Raw genomic sequence first — 19,740 nt, 5'->3', positions numbered from 1 at the left:
ATAATAAAAAAACAAAACGAGTGACATTCTATGTCGAATATTGACACCGGAGCCTCTTCATTCCGTTCTGGACCATTTTTGATTGTTATATAAATTTCCACTGCAAAATGAGTTAAAAAAACAACAACGTGCATTTAAGTCTGATCATGGCAATCACACATAATGCATCATTTTCTGATATTAATTGCCTTGAGAATACTAGTACAATGTATAAAGCATGTTTACACTTGTTTTCCGAAGTTGGAATTACAGTAAAAGAAGATTGAAAATATTTGGCAAAATACTTGATAATAAAAAATGTGGATGCTTTTTCGATCTGGAAGCCCCTTACCTATCTGTCTTCGGACACTAAATATAAAAACAATTTTGTATGGATCAACTATAATCACATTATCCAAGAATATCTTCAGCTGAAAATACATGCGAGACAAAGTCTATGGAACAGATAAATGTAAATAAACCATAATTTGTTTGTTTATTTTATTTCATAATTTTACAATAAAACAAAACATAAAACAGATAAAATGACAACAGTTCCTTGTAAGTTAGAAGCGATAACAATCACATTTATGACCAATAAAAAAAAATGCAATACATCCAGCTAAGCTGATTTATACCTATGAAATCTGACAGTAAGTAAGTCCTTTTCTAACACTTAAGCATGAAACAAAAATTCTTTCCTCATTATATTAAAACTCAATATCTGGTCCAGTGCTTATGAGGATTTCTTAATGTACCGGTATATCTTTCACTCGAACGAGCTTATGACTGATTAACTTTAATACCAACATATATTCAAGCAATAGTACATTTATACCGTATCACCAATATGTATACATAAATATTTCAATTTACACTGTACAGAATCATCTTAACAAAAATATAATCTTTGGAATGAGAATTAGCCAATAAATAGAATAAAACTTTGTGAACATTCTTAAAGAGGCCGTCTTATTCATGATGTTTCAACAATCTATCCTCAGAGTTGTAAACTTAATATATATAACTGGAAGGTGTTACACCAGTTTTGCCCTCATTTTATAAATCAGTGCTTTACTACATGTATTTTTAAAAAGAAAACAGATTTCACTACTCATCTTTTACATGCAGTTGATGATATCAAACAAAGCACAATTTTAATCAAATTTTCAACGTTTGTTTTGTTCCTGAAGGTACCAAAATCGAAGAATGCTTCATGGATCTGAAGATGAATTGCAGCAAGATCATTCAAATGACGGCCACCTATATATCTATCTTGCACTACTCCTTTACTGTTGCAACAGTTTCAGTGTCATCATTGTTTAGCTGATTGGACTCCGATTTATCATTCACACTAGGCCTGCTATTTTCCGAATCACTTGAGTCACTTGGAGCCTGACTAGTTTTGTTCTCAGACTGGTCCTCGGAATCAGATTCTGCACCTCCTTGTAATGTCTTTAATTCCTGAGCAAAGTCACCGAGACCATATTGTTGAGCAATTCTTAGTCCTTCGTCAAAAAGGGAGTTTTTCATGCTAGCAGGGGTTGGTTTAAATGCAGAGAGGAATGCGAGACTGTTTAGGGATGATTTTGGCAATTTAGAGTTTGAAAGTATGTTTTTCAACGAAGCACTGCCGCCCGTTGACTCAGATACATCTGTAGGACAAGGGGAAGAAGATCCGCTGAGCCCGATGTTGGAATCTGAAAATGATGTGAATAGAAGTATTGACATATAAAAGAATCAATTAATGTCATATATATATTTAAATATATGAAACATTATTACTTCCCGTTAAAGCTGCACTCAACAGAGATTAAACGTTTTGTCAACTAATAATTTTTTGTCTAGGAACTAGCCAATTTATGCAAAAATGCATGTAAACCAGTCATGATGTCAAAACATTAATTTGCAGATTTTATATTTTAGTTAAAAAAAATGATGTTTTATGCATTTTTCTTAAACCATTAGTAATGGTTTTAGCCATAAAACATTAATTTTGGGATGGAAATATGAAAAATGCGATCTGATTTATGTCAGCAGTCATTTATCACTGGTTTGCAGATATTTATGCAAAAATTTACTCATTCCAAGACAAACTAGAGCTGTCACAGTGAGGAGTGAAGAATACCCCCAAATGCCGCCTGGACACAGGAATGGCAAACCATTCCTTTGAAAAAAGGCCATAACTCCAAGGTTACTGCACACTGCATCTTCTTTTATCATGCATGTATTGTTTTATTTAAATCTGTTGAGTAATTTAGAAGTTACACTGCTGACAAGAAAAACTAGCCTTTCATGAGTTATCGTCCAGAAACCGTTTTTCTATTTTTAGTAACAGTGACCTTGACCTTGGCCCCACCAGCCCCAATATCGAACTTGACCTGTATCTTCTGATGTTACACCTGTGTACCAAACTGTATCTTCTGATGTTACACCTGTGTACCAAAACTTGTTCAAATCTGTCTAGCCTTTCATGAGTTATCGTCCGGAAACCGTTTTTCTATTTTTAGTAACAGTGACCTTGACCTTGGCCCCACCAGTCCCAATATCAAACTTGACCTGTATCTTCTGATGTTACACCTGTGTACCAAAAATTGTTCAAATCTGTCTAGCCTTTCATGAGTTATCATCCGGAAACCGTTTTTCTATTTTTAGTAACAATGACCTTGACCTTGGCCACACCAGCCCCAATATCAAACTTGACCGGTATCTTCTGATGTTACACCTGTGTACCAAAAATTGTTCAAATCTGTCTTGCCTTTCATGAGTTATCGTCCGGAAACCGTTTTTCTATTTTTAGTAACAGTGACCTTGACCTTGGCCCCACCAGCCCCAATATCGAACTTGACCTGTATCTTCTGATGTTACACCTGTGTACCAAAAAATTTTCAAATCTGTCAAGCCTTTCATGAGTTATCGTCCGGAAACCGTTTTTCTATTTTTAGTAACAGTGACCTTGACCTTGGCCCCACCAGCCCCAATATCGAACTTGACCTGTATCTTCTGATGTTTCACCTGTGTACCAAAAAATTTTCAAATCTGTCTAGCCTTTCATGAGTTATCGTCCGGAAACCGTTTTTCTATTTTTAGTAACAGTGACCTTGGCCCCACCAGCCCCAATATCAAACTTGACCTGTATCTTCTGATGGTACACCTGTGTACCAAAAAATTTTCAAATCTGTCAAGCCTTTCATGAGTGACCTTGACCTTGGCCCCACCAGCCCCAATATCAAACTTGACCTGTATCTTCTGATGTTACACCTGTGTACCAAAAATTTTCAAATCTGTCTAGCCTTTCATGAGTTATCGTCCGGAAACCATGAAAACCGACAGACCGACCGACAGACAGACCGACCGACCGACAAGCTCATTCCTATATACCCCCTCAAACTTCGTTTGTGGGGGTATTAAAATTAACAAGAGCTGTCACAGATACTGCGCGCTCGACTATTCCGCTGCTTTTCAATGTAAGGATTGAAAAGTTTTGGCGAAACATGCATGGATCACTGTTAGATTAGATTTCAATGCAATACATGATGTGCTGAGATATTAACATAAATGTGGTAACATGGAAAATTTTAACCAGAATTTTTATGTATAATAATAAAGGGCCATTAATTGCAAAATACAGTTACCGGTATCTAACTTGGTTATTCAATTACATTGGGTGGTTGAATACCATTGTATAAAGTCTCAACGCAATACATCAAACAGTTGCTGAGATATTATCCTATGTCTGCTAACATGCAAGACATTAACCAGAATTTCTAAGTCTGATAATAAAGGGGCAATATTATATAATATGAAAGATAGAGATATCTTACTTGATTAAAGAAGAAGGTTAAATGGTAGGGAGTCTGTTTGTAAAGTTTTAATGCAATACATAATGTATTCCCATTCCCTGAGGTATTGACTTAAAAGTGGTTACATGCAAAACCTTAACCAGAATTTCTATGTCAAAAAAGGGGCCATTATTTGAATTTAATGCAAACTAGAGTTATCTAACTTGGTTAATTAAGAAGGCTGGATGGTTGAGTACCATTGTATCAAGTCTCAATGCAATACCTCAAGTAGTTGCTGAGATATTCATCTATGTGTGCTTACACACAAAACCTTAACCAGAATTTCTAAGTCGAATAATAAAGGGCAATTATTTGCATTGAATGCAAACTAGAGTTATCTTACTTGGTTAATTAAGTAGGTTGGATGGTTGAGTACCATTGTATCAAGTCTCAATGCAATACCTCAAGTAGTTGCTGAAATATTAACCAATGTGTGCTTGCATGCAAAACCTTAACCAGAATTTCTAAGTCGAATAATAAAGGGCAATTATTTGCATTAAATGCAAACTAGAGTTATCTTACTTGGTTAATTAAGTAGGTTGGTTGGTTGAGTACCATTGTATCAAGTCTCAATGTAATACCTCAAGTAGTTGCTGAGATATTAACCTATGTGTGCTTGCATGCAAAACCTTAACCAAGGTGTGAATTAACCAAGGTGTGACGCCAACGCCGAAGCCGATGCTTGGGTGAGTAGTATAGCTCTCCATATTCTTCGAATAGTCGAGCTAAAAAGTTGTAAAAACCGTAAATCTGTGAGAGTGCAGTAATAGTATTGTGTTTACATAATAAGTTTGATGTCAAAAGAGTATATGTTGCCTCTAAATGTGTGCCATAAGAACAATAAGTGATCTGTATTTACAATTCTATATTTTTTAGTTGAAAAATCATGGTATTCAGAGTCTAAAACAGTAATATTTTCATTATCTTGTCAATACACACACACACACACACACAACCTATTTTTCATTATTGTATCAGTTTCAATGCTCATGATTTCTGTTATATTATCTGATATACTGTATACTGAAATATTATGTTTGCCAATCTCAACAAATTAATTATGTGACAATTGTTAACAACACCATTACCGGTGCTATATTATTAGCATAATCGTTAACAATACAGTTAGTATCATTGTGAACAAAATAGTTACTAAAATTATTTATTTACCTTCTTTATCAGACAATTCCAGATCATTGTACACTTCCGCACTGAAAAGAGAAAAAAATAATATTCAAGTCCAAACCCACAAGAGCATTGCAAAATGATGCTGACTCTCATCTTATTAGTTTTGGCCAAAAGCAGGCATTACTCAATATCATTACAGCCTGAATTATGGACCTTGTGACACATGTGTGTATTGTCACAAACAACATGTGTACAAGGTTTCATGTTTCAAGAAATATATATTTAAAACTGAACTTAAGTTAATATAACGAAGGAGAAAGAGTGACTAATTTTCAATTGCCTTAAATGGCAAATATCAAAAATAATTATTATGCAACATGTCACTTTGGTAAGCTTGACAATTTCAAACATTTACTCTAGAAAATAATAAAAAAAAGTCATCCTTATTCAAGAATTTCTTGTCACAAACTGCGATTTCCCCCAGCTGAATTAAGAACAGAATCAACTTTGCCTTAAGACAAAGGATAAAAATGAATGTAAACAAAGTGAAAAAAAAGCAAAAAATACTGCAGCCAGAGTTATGGTTCCTGTGCACTGCACTTCTCCTCAAAGTAATCTATCAGTATATGAAGTTTGAAATTAATACTATAATAAGTTACGCTCTGGACAAAAAATATGTATGAAAACTAACAAAGGAGAATAACTAAAAAGTACTGTCCCAAAATTATGGCTAATGTTCACTGCACTGCACTTCTCCGAAATGTGATATATCTGTATATGAAGTTTGAAGTCAATACCTCAAAGACTTTTCAAGTAGTGTCCCAGACAAGGAATTGTGGCAGGGAATAATAAAGCTTTTTTATACTCTTAATTAATGTATGTTTAGTGGAAAAAATGCATGAAATTGGCCTTTAACTTCCACTTCAATGAGGTATTTAAACAATACCTCTGTTTGCGGAGAAGTTCGCTCTGTTCTGTGAGTAGCTGCAGGTGTGCGTTAGTTACAGACTCCAGTTGTCCCTGTAACAGGTCGACTTTCTCGTTATCATCTCCCTCTCGTGCACTCTCTAGTTCGCTAACAATCTTTTCCTGTTGCTGGGAGATCTTTGCGAGGCTTTTACTAATAGCAGCTAGACGTTCCTGCAATGAAGCGACTTTTAAGTACCCAACCTCACATAAAGCTAACTGACATTATTACCAGGACCCATTAACAATTCAAAGTTCATTCAGAGCATAACAAAACATAATGATTACAACATAAACATGCCATATTAGATATGCCATATTAGATGAAAAATTAACTGTTGGAACCCTGACTTTTTTCATCATTTAAAAGGGAATAATAAGTAATCAAAGTACATTATGCAGTATTTTTGTGGGAATTAATAATATTTTGAAACTTTTGGTAAATAGATAAAGCTGAAACTAGAACCATTCACAATAATAATACATGACTACTCTTTTTCACTATTTTGCAGAAATGTTAACAAGGAACTGCAATGACTTGGGACCGGTTTTAAAGATTGACAGAAGATCTTCAGCCTGCTGTGTGGTCTGAGCATTATTACAAAGCTGTTAGAGATTCTGACCTAGTCCCAATAGCAAATTTCTTGCAAAAAACAATGCATGTTTCCCAATTTTGACAGGATACCCCAGGATATTTCCTTGCGAAGATAATTTTTCCAATATACATTTTCCGCAAAATACCTAGAAAATGCCCTTTAATAACTATTTAAAAACCATTGTGTCATTCCGCCCTAAGAAAAAGCCCTTTATCAAAAACCTATTGTGCCATTCCACTTTAAGAAAAAGCCCTTTAATAGCTATAAACGAAGAACTATTATGTCATTCCGCACTAAGAAAAAGCCCTTTAATAGCCATCGAAGAACTATTGTGTCATTCCGCACTAAGAAAAAGCCCTTTAATAGCTATCAAAGAACTATTGTGTCATTCCGCACTAAGAAAAAGCCCTTTAATAGCCATCAAAGAACTATTGTGTCATTCCGCACTAAGAAAAAGCCCTTTAATAGCTATCAAAGAACTATTGTGTCATTCCGCACTAAGAAAAAGCCCTTTAATAGCCATCAAAGAACTATTGTGTCATTCCGCACTAAGAAAAAGCCCTTTAATAGCTATCAAAAAACCATTGTGTCATTCCAGAATACCTAGAAAATGCCCTTAAATAACTATTTAAGAACCATTGTGTCATTCTGCACTAAGAAAAAGACCTTAAATAGCCATCGAAGAACTATTGTGTCATTCAGCACTAAGAAAATGCCCTTTAATAGCCATCAGAGAACTATTGTGTCATTCTACACTAAGACTAGGAAAATAGTTAAGTTTCCAGTGCCTGCCTGTAGGAGACAGAGTCTTGAATGCAGTATTGATGAAAAACTGATAACAAAGAGATTCAATAGAGCCGAATGATCTACTGGCTACAAAAAATGCACTGTTATTGAAGCATACAATGATTGAAGATTTTCAATCAATTTAAATTGTATCGTTTATCATCTATACTGCAAGGTAACCGCAACGTTAGGAGAAATATAAACAAACGATATACAAGTTTTATTTGTACGCCAATCAATATATTATTTGTTTAAACATGTGTCATGTGAAAGAACTTTAGTTATATTAATTTCTTTTAGCTAGATTATGACAAAAGCTGATCGCTTATAGAATCACTCTTGAGTCCTTTTCCTGGTTAGAAACCAGTGCTGGTGTCCATTTTGAGAGGCCATGAGAAAGTACCCCTAGTGGTGATTGAAACCACAATCACTCGGGTGAGAGGTGGACACCTATACTACTAGACTAATCTCTCAGACAGGGACTTTACTCTTACTAAAGACTTTCAGAGATCACAGTACTTCATACCTGTCTTATCTCCCTAGCATTGGACGCAGTGGTGTTTTGTGGACTCTCGCTGCGGAAATCACTCAACAATTGTTCTATCTTCTGTCGCTTGCTTGGATTCTCTGGGTTGAAGTCTACAGACCTGCAGATATAATCAGTGTAATATAAAACAATTTGAAAAGCTGTATTTATAATCTCTGGATTTATTTTAACAATTATGGAACAATTTTAGAAAAAGTTTTGAAGCGAGCCTTTGGCGTGCATAATAACTTTCTGTTAGAAGTTTCATATAATTTTGTTTTAAATTAAACAAATGTGAAAGATTTATTTTAGTACATGACAAAATCGTTGCAAAAGTAAAGATTAATTTTGGGGTTAAAGTTTGATACTTAATTCTAAATTAAAACGGTGAAATTACATCAATGTCAAGTTATATTATGATAAATTAAAAAGTAATGGTTTGATAACGCTTTTTTAACAAGCAATGTCATGTGATAAATATAAATACCGTCAGAGCTCCTTCACAGTTCAGACAAGGATTTTGTACATGCATGCATTGACCTCTACGTGTGACCTTGACCTTGGGTGACAAATTGTTGATTAACATTTTTTTCCCTCTAGTTTACCTGCCATTGCTGTACCTTGAATGTCCCTTCGAATACTGGTAGCCACTCTCCTTGACCACTTGTCGGGCAAGCGGGAAAAGGTCCTCCCGTCTGGACAGCAGGTTGGGCATGTGTAGACACAGCTGGGCAGATGCCTCATTCACACACACCTGTAAATAAGTGAATGTGTTTTACTTCCTATGGAATTATAAAACAGAAAAAGTTTTCCATTCAGGAAAGCAGACATGGCATATGTAGTCGTACGTGAACTGACCACATTCTCAATAAGAGGGGAATACAATAAATATTTCATCATTAGAAACCCATGCACACAACAACAAATTTTTTTTTGATCCTCTCGCCTTCCTTGAAGAAAGGATGAGGTAACCAGTGTCATGTGTATAATACCTAGCTGGAGTGCTTTATATTACAAAAGAGTCAAACTCGAGCATGCTTCAGGCTTCTATCATATTTAAGCAAAACTAAATTTATATTCATATAAACTTATCTAGGGACAAATTTGACTTATGTTCGAAGGCATAAGGGAGACTTTTTCTCCAAGATTTGCAGAATAATTTTGACCAACATACCTCGTGCATTGACATTGGTTTACAGTACACCCGGTCTGTGTCGAAGCGTCGATATATTGCGCCATACTTCCTCATTATCTCCAATCTCTCCTCCGTGAACTCCACAGGAACCTGCATAATCTCCTGAAATAAGATTTTTGAATTTTAAATCCCAATTGAAATGCTGTTAAAAGCATGTTTGAAACAGGGGTTATATTTGTAAAGCTTCTTAGTGAACATTTTCTGCTTAGTGAAAAACTTGTAAATGTTTAACAATGAATATTTTAAATAACCTCTCCTTTCATCAGATTTATTCATAAGTTGAAAAAAAATCCAGAAGAAGCTTTATTACAGAACATGTGAATGCAATTCCTATTTATACAATGTAATAGATTTATTATTAATAATAAGATATTAATTAACAAAGCAATGAGCAAATTGTTCTAATTAAAAGTGTTATGAATGAGGTCACACCAATGTCATAAAAAGAAAACTTAAGCTACGAAGGATATGAAGCATAAGAGGTTACTATTTTTATCAGATCTGCATGCATGACATCAATGGCTTACAATGTTACAATTATCTGCTATTCTTTTGCACAAAAGTATGTTGTCAATATACAGATTTTTTTACTAAATATTTTATCCTTAATGAGTAATTATTTAAGCCCAATTATTTGATCCCATCTGTTTGTGTGTTCCAACTGTAAAAATGCAGGAAAGCATGCTTGCTAACATGCTTACCTGCGTTCATAGTCTTTCTTCCAAGATTGACAAAGGGCATGATTTTTTTTCTAAAAAGGGCTCAACTGTTTACAATTTGCTAAAAAGGCACCCTGGCATGTCTGACAAGTGGCGGATCTGTGACCTAGTGGTCTAACACTTGATTGTCGATCCACAGGGGTCACAGGTTTTGATTCCCGGCCCCACCACTAAAAAATACTTATAGCCGTCCAGGGGGGATGTTAAATGGGGGTCCCGTGTGACAATGCTATGTACACTGGTGCACGATAAAGAACAGAATATCTCGAACCAGGGTTACATTCTGTCTGTGCACTATAATATATACTCCAAGCACCTAACTTGACTAATAATCTTATTGGAGCACTCGCCAATTGAGGGTTTGCCCTAATATGAGTATTAAAAAAAAACTTACACACAACTGACACATTATGTGCTTCAAGTTTACACTGGCATCTGTTATTAATGCATTGGACTTAATGAGTGTGCACCCCCCCTCCCCCCCCCCCCTATTCCCAAATAAACAGGCAATGGTTTATTAGGGTTGTGTTTTTTTTCTTCAGTCTTTTGACCTATAGCCTCACAACTTGTCAAACAGAACTTCTTCAGTTTTTTTTTTATATTTTTATTTTTTTTATTGGGAGCTTAAAATTTGGAGCCATAGCTTGGGCAGCACGGGGCATTTCAAGCAGTCAAAAGGGCAGCAAGGTGTAACAACATGGTTAAATGCCCAGAAGAAACACAAGTTCATACAGCATGAACACACACTAATGGTAATCAACCTTAAATATTTTCACCTCAACTTCCATTCCTTAAATGAACTGCCTTTTGGCAATTGCGTTCATCAATCGATGAACGCAACATCTTCGGATATGTTCGGATCGCAATTCATCGCATAACAATATTCATGCAAACTATTGATCTTGTTATTGTTTGTATTGGGCAGCAGGTCCAGTAAAATATAAATCAACATTTTAGAAAGTGCTAAGTTATTATATTTTAAACGTTTTGTTGCCAAAAGTGTTTCAATTTTACGTTTAAAAGTGATTTCAAGTGGTTGATCTTTTCCCGCGTTATTGTGACGTCATTTGAAAAAAAATGTTTCCGGTACCAGTCGGGTCGTCCTATTTACAGAATGGATAAAAAAGGATTACTGAAAGGTAATCCGAAATGAAATGAAGTATTTTTTTAACGTTTCTTGAATAAAATAATGAACTATTGGTGTAAATATAAGGAATGAATTGCGGGGTTGATGTCATTATCGGGGATATGAACGCAAATTTGGCTGGTCAAAGTACGCGTGGAGTCCTTCAGACTCCACACACTTAGACCAGCCCAATTGCGTTCATACCCCGATAATGACATCAACCCCGCTGTTCGTTCCTTAAATTAATCAACTTGGAATTCACAATATAAAGAAAATACTAATAATAAATGTTAAAACATTACGGTATGTAGATAAAAAAATATGAATAAAAAAAAACGTTCCAGATAACAGGAAAGTATTTTTAAATCCTTAAGACCAGAAGAAAACTTTGAATGTTCAACTAAAAGCAAATAATTCTACACAGGTCTTAAGACAAACATTAGGAGTGTCTACATGTAGTTTGTAAAACTAAAAGACTGTAATGAGAAAATGATTTATAAAAATTGAAGAAGTTTACCATCAAATACATACATTGATCTGTTTGTTAATTTCTTTCTTGAGGCTGAGATGTTTTGGCTCGAAAGCTGGCAATGTTTTGGCGAGTTGTGCAGCGCTTGTTGCCAAAGCAACAACCTGTTCCTCATTGAGGCATGCAGAGCCGGGCGATAACTCCCTCTTCATCTATGAAGGAGGAAAGTGTATATATTGTAAATATTGATTGATCATTCATGTGTAACTTTGTTATGTGAAAACCTGTATGCCATGGAAAGTCTAATTTCTTTAGTTTTATTAAAACAATGAAAACTACAGGGACAAACCCAGTAGCCTAAAATATTCAAGGATTTAAAGTCATTCAATATGGCTGAGAGTTAGATTGTATATTATCACCTGAGACGAAACCAAGGTTCAATTATCTGTGCTAACACAACTGAATGAGAAAGGGGGAAATAGTTATGAACATCCAGATACAACTTTAATAAGAGTTGTCTCCGCTACAATTTTAAACCATGTTTGCAAGGCTTATTTTGTGTAAGTAATGATGTTTCAAAATCAGTCAGAATTAAGTTGGACTGATTTTGAGATTCAAGTTTATTGTAATCGATTTGTTAGGGCTATTTCATTACAATAAACTTGAATCTCAAAATTGGTTAGTTTCATTGATTTCTAGTAAAATCAGCCATAATTCCATGAACCAACCTGTCCCTGAAGGATTTCTGGCGGGAGTTCGTGTGATCTTTGTGCGGGCATCATACTGACAGGGCTCACACTTTTCTGGGGCGTGTTCCAAGGGGACGCTGAAGACGTCGAAGCCTCTGCTGTTAACGAGGATACGTGTGTTGGAAGGTCACGCACAGCGTTCTCCCCTTCAAATGCAGCTGAAAATCACAGGTATAACATTTTCATAACTTTACACAAAAAATAAAGTATTTTCTTATTTCATGATTGATCATATCAATTGTGATGACAGCTAGAAACCAGAAACTGGTGTTCATTTTGATCAAGTTATCTTGGTGGGGATGTCATAGTATATAATAGCAGCTCACCTATCACTCAAGGGATAGTTGGTTCAGTTGCCACCTACATCCCAAAAAGGGCCATAATCTATACACACTTGACTACTGCCTAAAAACTAAAATCAGCCCCCGACATACCTGGGTTAGCAATCTATTCCCTTAGAGCCTTCTGTAGCCTATGGACATGTAAGGGCTTGCTGGCCATCCCAACCAGGGCCATAATCGCTAGTAACTTTACTGCTTCTTAAAATCAGCTTTCAACATACCTGGGTTGGTGACCCATTCTTGTAGTGCCTTCTGTAGCCTACGAACATGTAGGGGCTTGCTGGCCATCCCAACAAGGGTTATAATCTCTAAAAACATAACTACTTCGTAAAATCAGCCCCCGGCATACCTGGGTTGGCGACCCATTCCTGTAGTGCCTTCTGTAGCCTACGAACATGTAGGGGCTTGCTGGCCATCCCAACCAGGGCCATTATCTCCAGAAACTCTTCTTCTCCAGCCTCACATAGCTGCTGGACATCGTCACCACCTACAGTTATACATGACATCATATAGAATATAAAGATTCCTTTAGTTTTTTATTTGATCTAACCCTGGGGACCTTTTCAACAAGAATTCTAAGAGGTAGATTATAAAGATGAGATAGGGTCTAAAATCTAACCTCTTGGGTAACAGGTACCGGTAGACCAATTCCAGTGAAATGCCTAGGTTTATTCAAGGCTAGACTTAAACAAGATAACTTTTGAAGTTGCTGCAAAAAGCCACAATAATGTTCATTCATTACAACGTTTTAACCATTAGGACATTTATCTACCAAGAACAGAAATCTTCCCAAAAGCTCTCTGGAGGCCATTTATAAGGTTAACAGTACAAGATTGACTACCAGGCTACCTTTTAATTACTAAATTATGTCAAACAAAGTGGCTTTTACCTTGAGCTACAAATGTGTCATAATACTGCAGGAGATTCGCTCTTAGTAGGACGCGATGAAGCTGCCATTCCGACTCGGTGCTTGGGGTGGCTGTGGTCATAACAGCAGGTAGGGGTCACTTCTTCCTTTTCTGTGTCTACAATGAAAAATGCAAGTGACTGAAAACTTGTTAGGAATATAACCCTACTTCAATTTTTTATTATCATTCATAGCATATAAGATTTATGAGACTCTTAGTCTTTATTTAATGAGTCAATTGTTACCACTGCCCCCCCCCCCCCAGGACCGGGGGCATACCGGGTGTAGTGGGGGAAATTGGCCGTGTTTTTACCTTCCATGCGGTCCAGCAGTGCCGATTGAATGCAGTGATTTTGTTTTGCCCACCGAAAATAATGGGGAATTGGCCTTACCTAGTTTGTCTCTGGGGTGCGGGGGCATTTAGTGGGGATTTTACCAGCAGTTTGTCACCACAGGATTGGGATTTTACCTGGGATTGATTGGACCGGAAGTCAAAGTCCCCAATATTCCCCTGACCTAGGGGGGCCTTGGTTTAAATTGACTGGTACATAAAATATTGCGTCTGATACTGAGACAAATTTTTAAATGTTACAAAATATCTTAGATATAAATATTTACTTTTCAACTAAAGATGTGTTAATAATTGTAGGAGTTATTAACTGATTTGTTAGTTATTGGAAAAAATACCATTATAAATATTGCTCTTCTATTAGCACTTTATTCAGCAAAGATGACTCTATGAAGCTTGGACTTACTGAAACCCAAACCCAAGACGCTACCTTGTTACTTATTTACCAGGGTTATGAGGGTATAATGCACCAGTCAATTGTAACCATGACTCCCCCAGGTCCGGGGAATAGTGGGGACTTCGACATTCAGTCCAGCCAAGCCCGGGTAAAATCCCTGCTCTGCAGGGAAGAACTGCTGGTTAAATGCCAGCGCTCCCTAGGGAACATAGGTAAGGACCATATCCCGCTTTTTTTGATGCGAAGACAAAACCACCCCATTCACCCGGCACTGCGGGGTCACTTGGAAGGTAAAAACACGGCCCATTTCCCCGGCTATCCCCGGTAAACCTCCAGACCTGGGGGGTCCGTGGTTACAATTGACTGGTGTATAATTATTATGATCACAGTGGAATATGGTACTGTATAAAGTATTGTGTTTGAAATGAAAGTGAAAGTAGACCTCTTAATTAGACTTCATAATACAACAGCATTCACTTATATTATGTTTGTGGCAACGTATTCATTGTGTCTTTAATTATATACACAACTCTTGTGTCAATAAAATATTACATACATTAAATAACAATTTTCTTACCACCAGTAAATAAGTTTATTATCACTCAATTTATAAACCGAAAGTTAAAATTACCTGTGTTAAATTTCAATTAACAATATTTTATCACACCAATCCATACCATATCACCATAACACACCGTCACTTTGTCTACAACACCAGGGCGGTGATTTGACCTAGTTACCACTCCGTGTCGGTCGCCATTTCTTTACCTCGACCCAGGGGATTGGCCGAGAACGAAGTATCGGGGGTTATTTAGCGGATACCGTCTAACGGTGATTGTGTAAACAAACACTATATAACTAACTTTTAGTCGTTAAATACCATAGTACAATATATTTCAGATTATCTTACCTGAGTTCGTCGTAATAATGTGTAAAATATGCTCCGTGTTATGTCGCCCGTCCCTTGTAGATAAAAATGGGAGGGGTGAGGAAATCCATATTTGGAGCATGACATTGACGTCATTATCTCCGGGAGGGGGGTTTTCCGCACTGTTTCGATTGGGTCGCGAGGCACCCACGTGTATGATATACACCGAGGGCCGTAGAACAAAGCTGTTTTGTGGTTTACCGCAAGAGGGTCGTCAACAAAGAACAGAATTATTTTATCGGTCTAACTTTAATTTAGTGTACAGGTCTGTAATATAGTGATTTAAATCGGTTTGTGGTTTTAAAATAATATGTGCTTATATGATATAAAGAATAAACATAATAATGGAATTTAATTGAAGTGACTTATTTAATTTTATTTTATTAAACGTATCAGGGGCGGTTCCAGGATTCGATGTGAGAGGGGGCGTAACTTAGTGGGCAAAACATAACCCGATTTGCGCGCCTCCCTCCGAATGGAAAATTATTTGGTTTAAAGTGTTGGGAGGGGGTGTGGGAGTACTCCCCATAGAAATTTTTAACACTTTCTAGTCCGAAATTTCACCGGAAAACTATTTGGTTTAAAGTGTTGAAAGGGGGTGTGGGGGTACTCCCCTACGAAAATTTTAACACTTTCTAGTCCGAAATGGTGAAATTTGGGTGTATTTCATTACTTTGCTTCATATATAATAAAATAAAAATTAAACTTGGACGATTTTATTTTTTATTTCTACTTTTCTTTTTTTTTGGGGGGGACGTCCTCCCTCCTTGGATCCGTTAGTGCGTATCAATCTGCAATATGGTACAAGCTCATATGTATATCATTTAGTTTCTGTTAAAAGTAGTGTCCTTTTGATTTTCGTTTATCATGTTTTTAAGCTGCAGTCCACTGATCGTTTTGACATTTTTGTTGTCTTTGAATGAGCCAATTTAAATGCGTAAATGTCTGGAAACCAGTGATATAAGACTGCTGACAAAAGATCAGATCGCAATTTTTCATATCATTAGGTTCGAAAATGGGTGTTTTTTTAGCCAATAACAAGCGTTACTAACACATCAAGAAAATTTTCGGCAATTTCTCAAACAATTGAGATCTGTTTAATTATTGTGAGTTATCTTATATGACTAAATTGGAGGCATTGATACCAACATCAGCTGATTCTGAGACAACAATTAAAATAATGTCAAAACTGTCAATATATGAGAGTGCAGCTTTTATACCACTCCCCCCATTTACCTTAACATTACTAGTATGTGAAACCTTTATGCACAAGTCAATTGTAACCACGGCCCCCACAGGTCCGGAGAATAGCAGGGACTTTGACCTTTGGTCCAGCCTATCCCGGTTAAAATCCTCGCCTTGCGGAGACAAACTGCTGGTAAAATTCCCACCAAATGCTCCCGCAACCCGGGACATTTAAGGTAAGACCTACTCCCCGCTATTTTCGGCGCAAAAACAAAACCGACGCATTCAGCCGGCACTGCGGGGCCACCTGGAAGGTAAAAACACGGTCCATTTCCACCGCTATCCTCGGTATAGGCGGCCCGGACCTGGGGGCCGTGCCGGTTACAATTGACTGGTGCATTACAATATCATATCATTTAACATTATTATATTTGTTGAGTGTGCATAAGTCATGAAATAACTAGATGGATACAATATAATATATAAACGTTTATGTGTTCTGTGCGTGCGTAAATGCGTGCGTGCCGTGCCATGCGTGCGTGCGTTATGAATATTGTTCTTTGAAAGAGACTAGACCCCAGATGGTCCCAAAATCAAACATCAGCAAATACAGTCTGTCCTCAAAACAAGCATTGAATTGTCAATATGAGCTAGTATGAAACCGATAATACATCAGTTTACATGATAAAAGAATATTTTGTCGCTCTTCCAGCTGAATTTATCCGTTTAGAAATAGTGCATAATGGTTTCCCAGTTTGAAGCGATATATTTAGCATGTGCTAGTCATGCGATTAGTACAGATACATATACCGACGTTATTTTAAAATTTACTGGTATTTGCGAAGTAGACAAACCCGGAAATTTCGAAAGAGAAAAATACGCAAAAACTGCGAAAGATAGATGTGTCGTAAGCGACGTGAGTCATCAGTAGGTAAACTTCAATGCGTTGTACAAGACGATTTCAATTTAATGCAAGTGTTTGACAATTTTCTTGCACCTGCATCATCTGCCATGGTGTCTAGTCCCTTAAATGTCTTTTCTAGAAGGCACATCGTATACGTTACATCATGTATGTTGACTTGTGGTTTTAACGTTTATATGTATCCCTTTGGTAACCTCAATAAAGTGTGAAATACAGCAATACTTTGAACAAGTAATTACTTTTGGTAATTTAACATAGTTTCCCTTTCAATTTTGTTACAGATATTGTTTTCTCGACCACAATATTGCCAATATATGCGAATGCATTAATATTTTAAATAACATTCAATTTTTACTTTTATCGACGGTTATGTCTTTGCTTCAAGTATATTTGGTTCTTTCACATAGTATGAGTTGACAGATACGTTACACTACTTAGAACTTTTTTGTGCTGTTGTTTTGACATTAATTTTCTAAAACATTAGTTTGCCCCCAACACAGTAAACAGTGGATGGCAGCATTAATTTTGTAAAACAGAATGTTACAATGGCAACTCTCTTGTGTATTGTCCTAAAATGAAACATACAAATATGTTGTTGGTTGTTGTTTTTTAAATTGCTTAAATGATTCCATACGATATTTTTGCCGGTGCCTTAATTGCATATATAAGAAGATTTAAGTAAAAGAAATATGGTAACTCCCACATATATTCGATACAAGAATTACGATGTACCTCCTCATAAGTTAATTGCTCTTACAAAAGAGACATACTTGTATAACCACAAGAAGAATTACCTGTGAAAAAATGTCAATCAATCATTAAAGAAAATATTAAATATAAAATCACCATAAGGTAACGTATCTGTTACCTAATATTAGTCCCTTAACTTCAATTGAAAGCAAAATTTGATAGCAAAAGTAAACGAAATCATTTCCGCCGAACATCATTGAAGTATGTTTCTTTAAAGTGACACTCAAAATCAATACACATGTAAAACAAACATAAAATTTGAGTGATACACCCTGAACTTCTTACTAAATATTGTATTTATGAAAAATATTAATTACTTTTTACAATATTATATAACTGTCCATTTGATAGCTGAAAACGCAAAAATATTACATGATTGGCGAATGCTAAACTATTTACTGTGATCTACTATGGTAGGTAGCATTAGGTAGCAATACCGTGTTTTCTGCACATTTCTTTTAAATTAAACTCGGTATCCTTCATAAGAACCATTGTTTTCGACATTTGTTCATCCTTTTTGGTATATTTAAACAATTGTATTAAATGTGTTAAATCTTATTTGGGAGTAATAGTGCATCTTTAATTTGTAAAACAGTCAAATAAAACATTTAGTAACATTATGTCTAATTTATTTCATTTCCCTCATCCCAATTTGCTTCTCCTAGCTCTAGAATGGGCGTAGTAACGCTATTGAAAATTGAATGATTATAGGCTAAAGTCTACCAAACTCAGTTTAAATGAGCACCTGCCAGATGCTGATTGGCGATTGTAAATACAATAAGGTAAATAAATCAATTTTAAGACACATCAGTTTGAAAAAATCGACAACAGTACTTTGTGAAAGAGTCACTTTACATCAACGCCATCAACATTAAAGCACTTGAATGTATTTAAAAAAAAAACGCGGACTAAGACAGGGGCGCATATTCTTCCACCCGTGAATGGGGGGGGGGGGCTTGAAGACAATAATCCAGTTAACCTCATGCATATTTTCAATGGTAGTAAGGAGTTTAAATTGAACAGGTACATTTTTTTCATGATGATCCTTGCGACATTTAAATGCATTATACATAATCTAACAGGTTAATTTAAAACTCTACGCCAATTATATTAAAGAGGCCCGTAACGGTGGGGTTTAATGTAAAATTATATTTGAGGATGATAATTACTAGTAAGTAATTGTGTTAGAATACATGTACTTAAGATCTAGATAACATGTTATTAGGTAGATAGTAGTATAGCCCACGAAAATGTATACCTACGTTGCTATAGTGTAGACAATTCAAACAATAATTAACATAATAAATTGTTTATCAAGCAATACTATAGATAGGATTCATACATTATATATATATGACGAGTGTGTAAATCGAGCAAAAACCTTCAAAAATCGATATAAAACTTTGCAATTTCATGGTTTGTACGTTCTTCAGGCCTATCCGAATTGTTTCTCAGAACTGCGATAGCCTACATACCCAAAAAGGCTAAATAACATTGTAGATCTACAAAATGTGTAGCTAGGAAAAAATGATGATCAATTATTGTCGAGAATCGAACGTTTATAATAGGGTTTTTCTATAGATTTAATGGATTGCATATTCTCCGCATCGATTATCGCAATGCGGCAGTTCTCTCGAAACAGAAAAAAATGGAAGAACATAATTAAAGTTAAACAGCTTAAGATTAAAGCACAGGGTTATCATAACGCTGTCGATCTGCACGATTATACATTGTTTAAATATTATTGGGGTTCGTATTTTAAAATATCAATATAGTTATGTAATGTTTATCTATTCAAAGAGTCACCTATTTGCCGACCATTTCATACACAGATAAGTTGCTATGGCCATATAGAATTTTAGTAAACGTTGCGATTAAGG

General features: G+C 35.9%; 1 protein-coding gene across 4 annotated transcripts; it reads right to left on the bottom strand.

Annotated features, from left to right (window-relative positions):
* Positions 1-461: 461 nt before the first annotated feature.
* Positions 462-15,141, bottom strand: LOC128236017 (NGFI-A-binding protein 1-like). 4 transcript variants are annotated; one of them, XM_052950810.1, is made up of 11 exons: positions 14,986-15,141; positions 13,312-13,447; positions 12,772-12,909; positions 12,061-12,239; positions 11,395-11,544; positions 8,998-9,120; positions 8,429-8,577; positions 7,824-7,944; positions 5,896-6,089; positions 4,992-5,032; positions 462-1,679 (listed from the first exon to the last, which is right to left on the bottom strand). In XM_052950810.1, the coding sequence occupies exons 2-11, from the start codon at positions 13,409-13,411 to the stop codon at positions 1,261-1,263; spliced, it is 1,614 nt and encodes a 537-aa protein (XP_052806770.1). In that variant the 5' UTR covers positions 13,412-13,447; positions 14,986-15,141; the 3' UTR covers positions 462-1,260. The 4 variants fall into 4 exon arrangements, with proteins under 4 accessions (XP_052806770.1, XP_052806773.1, XP_052806772.1 ...); XM_052950813.1 differs by having other exon boundaries at positions 8,444-8,577; positions 14,986-15,140; XM_052950812.1 differs by lacking the exon at positions 14,986-15,141 and adding an exon at positions 14,753-14,884.
* Positions 15,142-19,740: the final 4,599 nt, after the last annotated feature.

Source organism: Mya arenaria, chromosome 5 (assembly GCF_026914265.1).
Source record: "Mya arenaria isolate MELC-2E11 chromosome 5, ASM2691426v1".
Lineage (NCBI taxonomy): Eukaryota > Metazoa > Mollusca > Bivalvia > Myida > Myidae > Mya > Mya arenaria.
The sequence above is the reverse complement of the archived record's forward strand: the minus strand, read 5'-3'. Positions and strand labels throughout refer to the sequence as shown.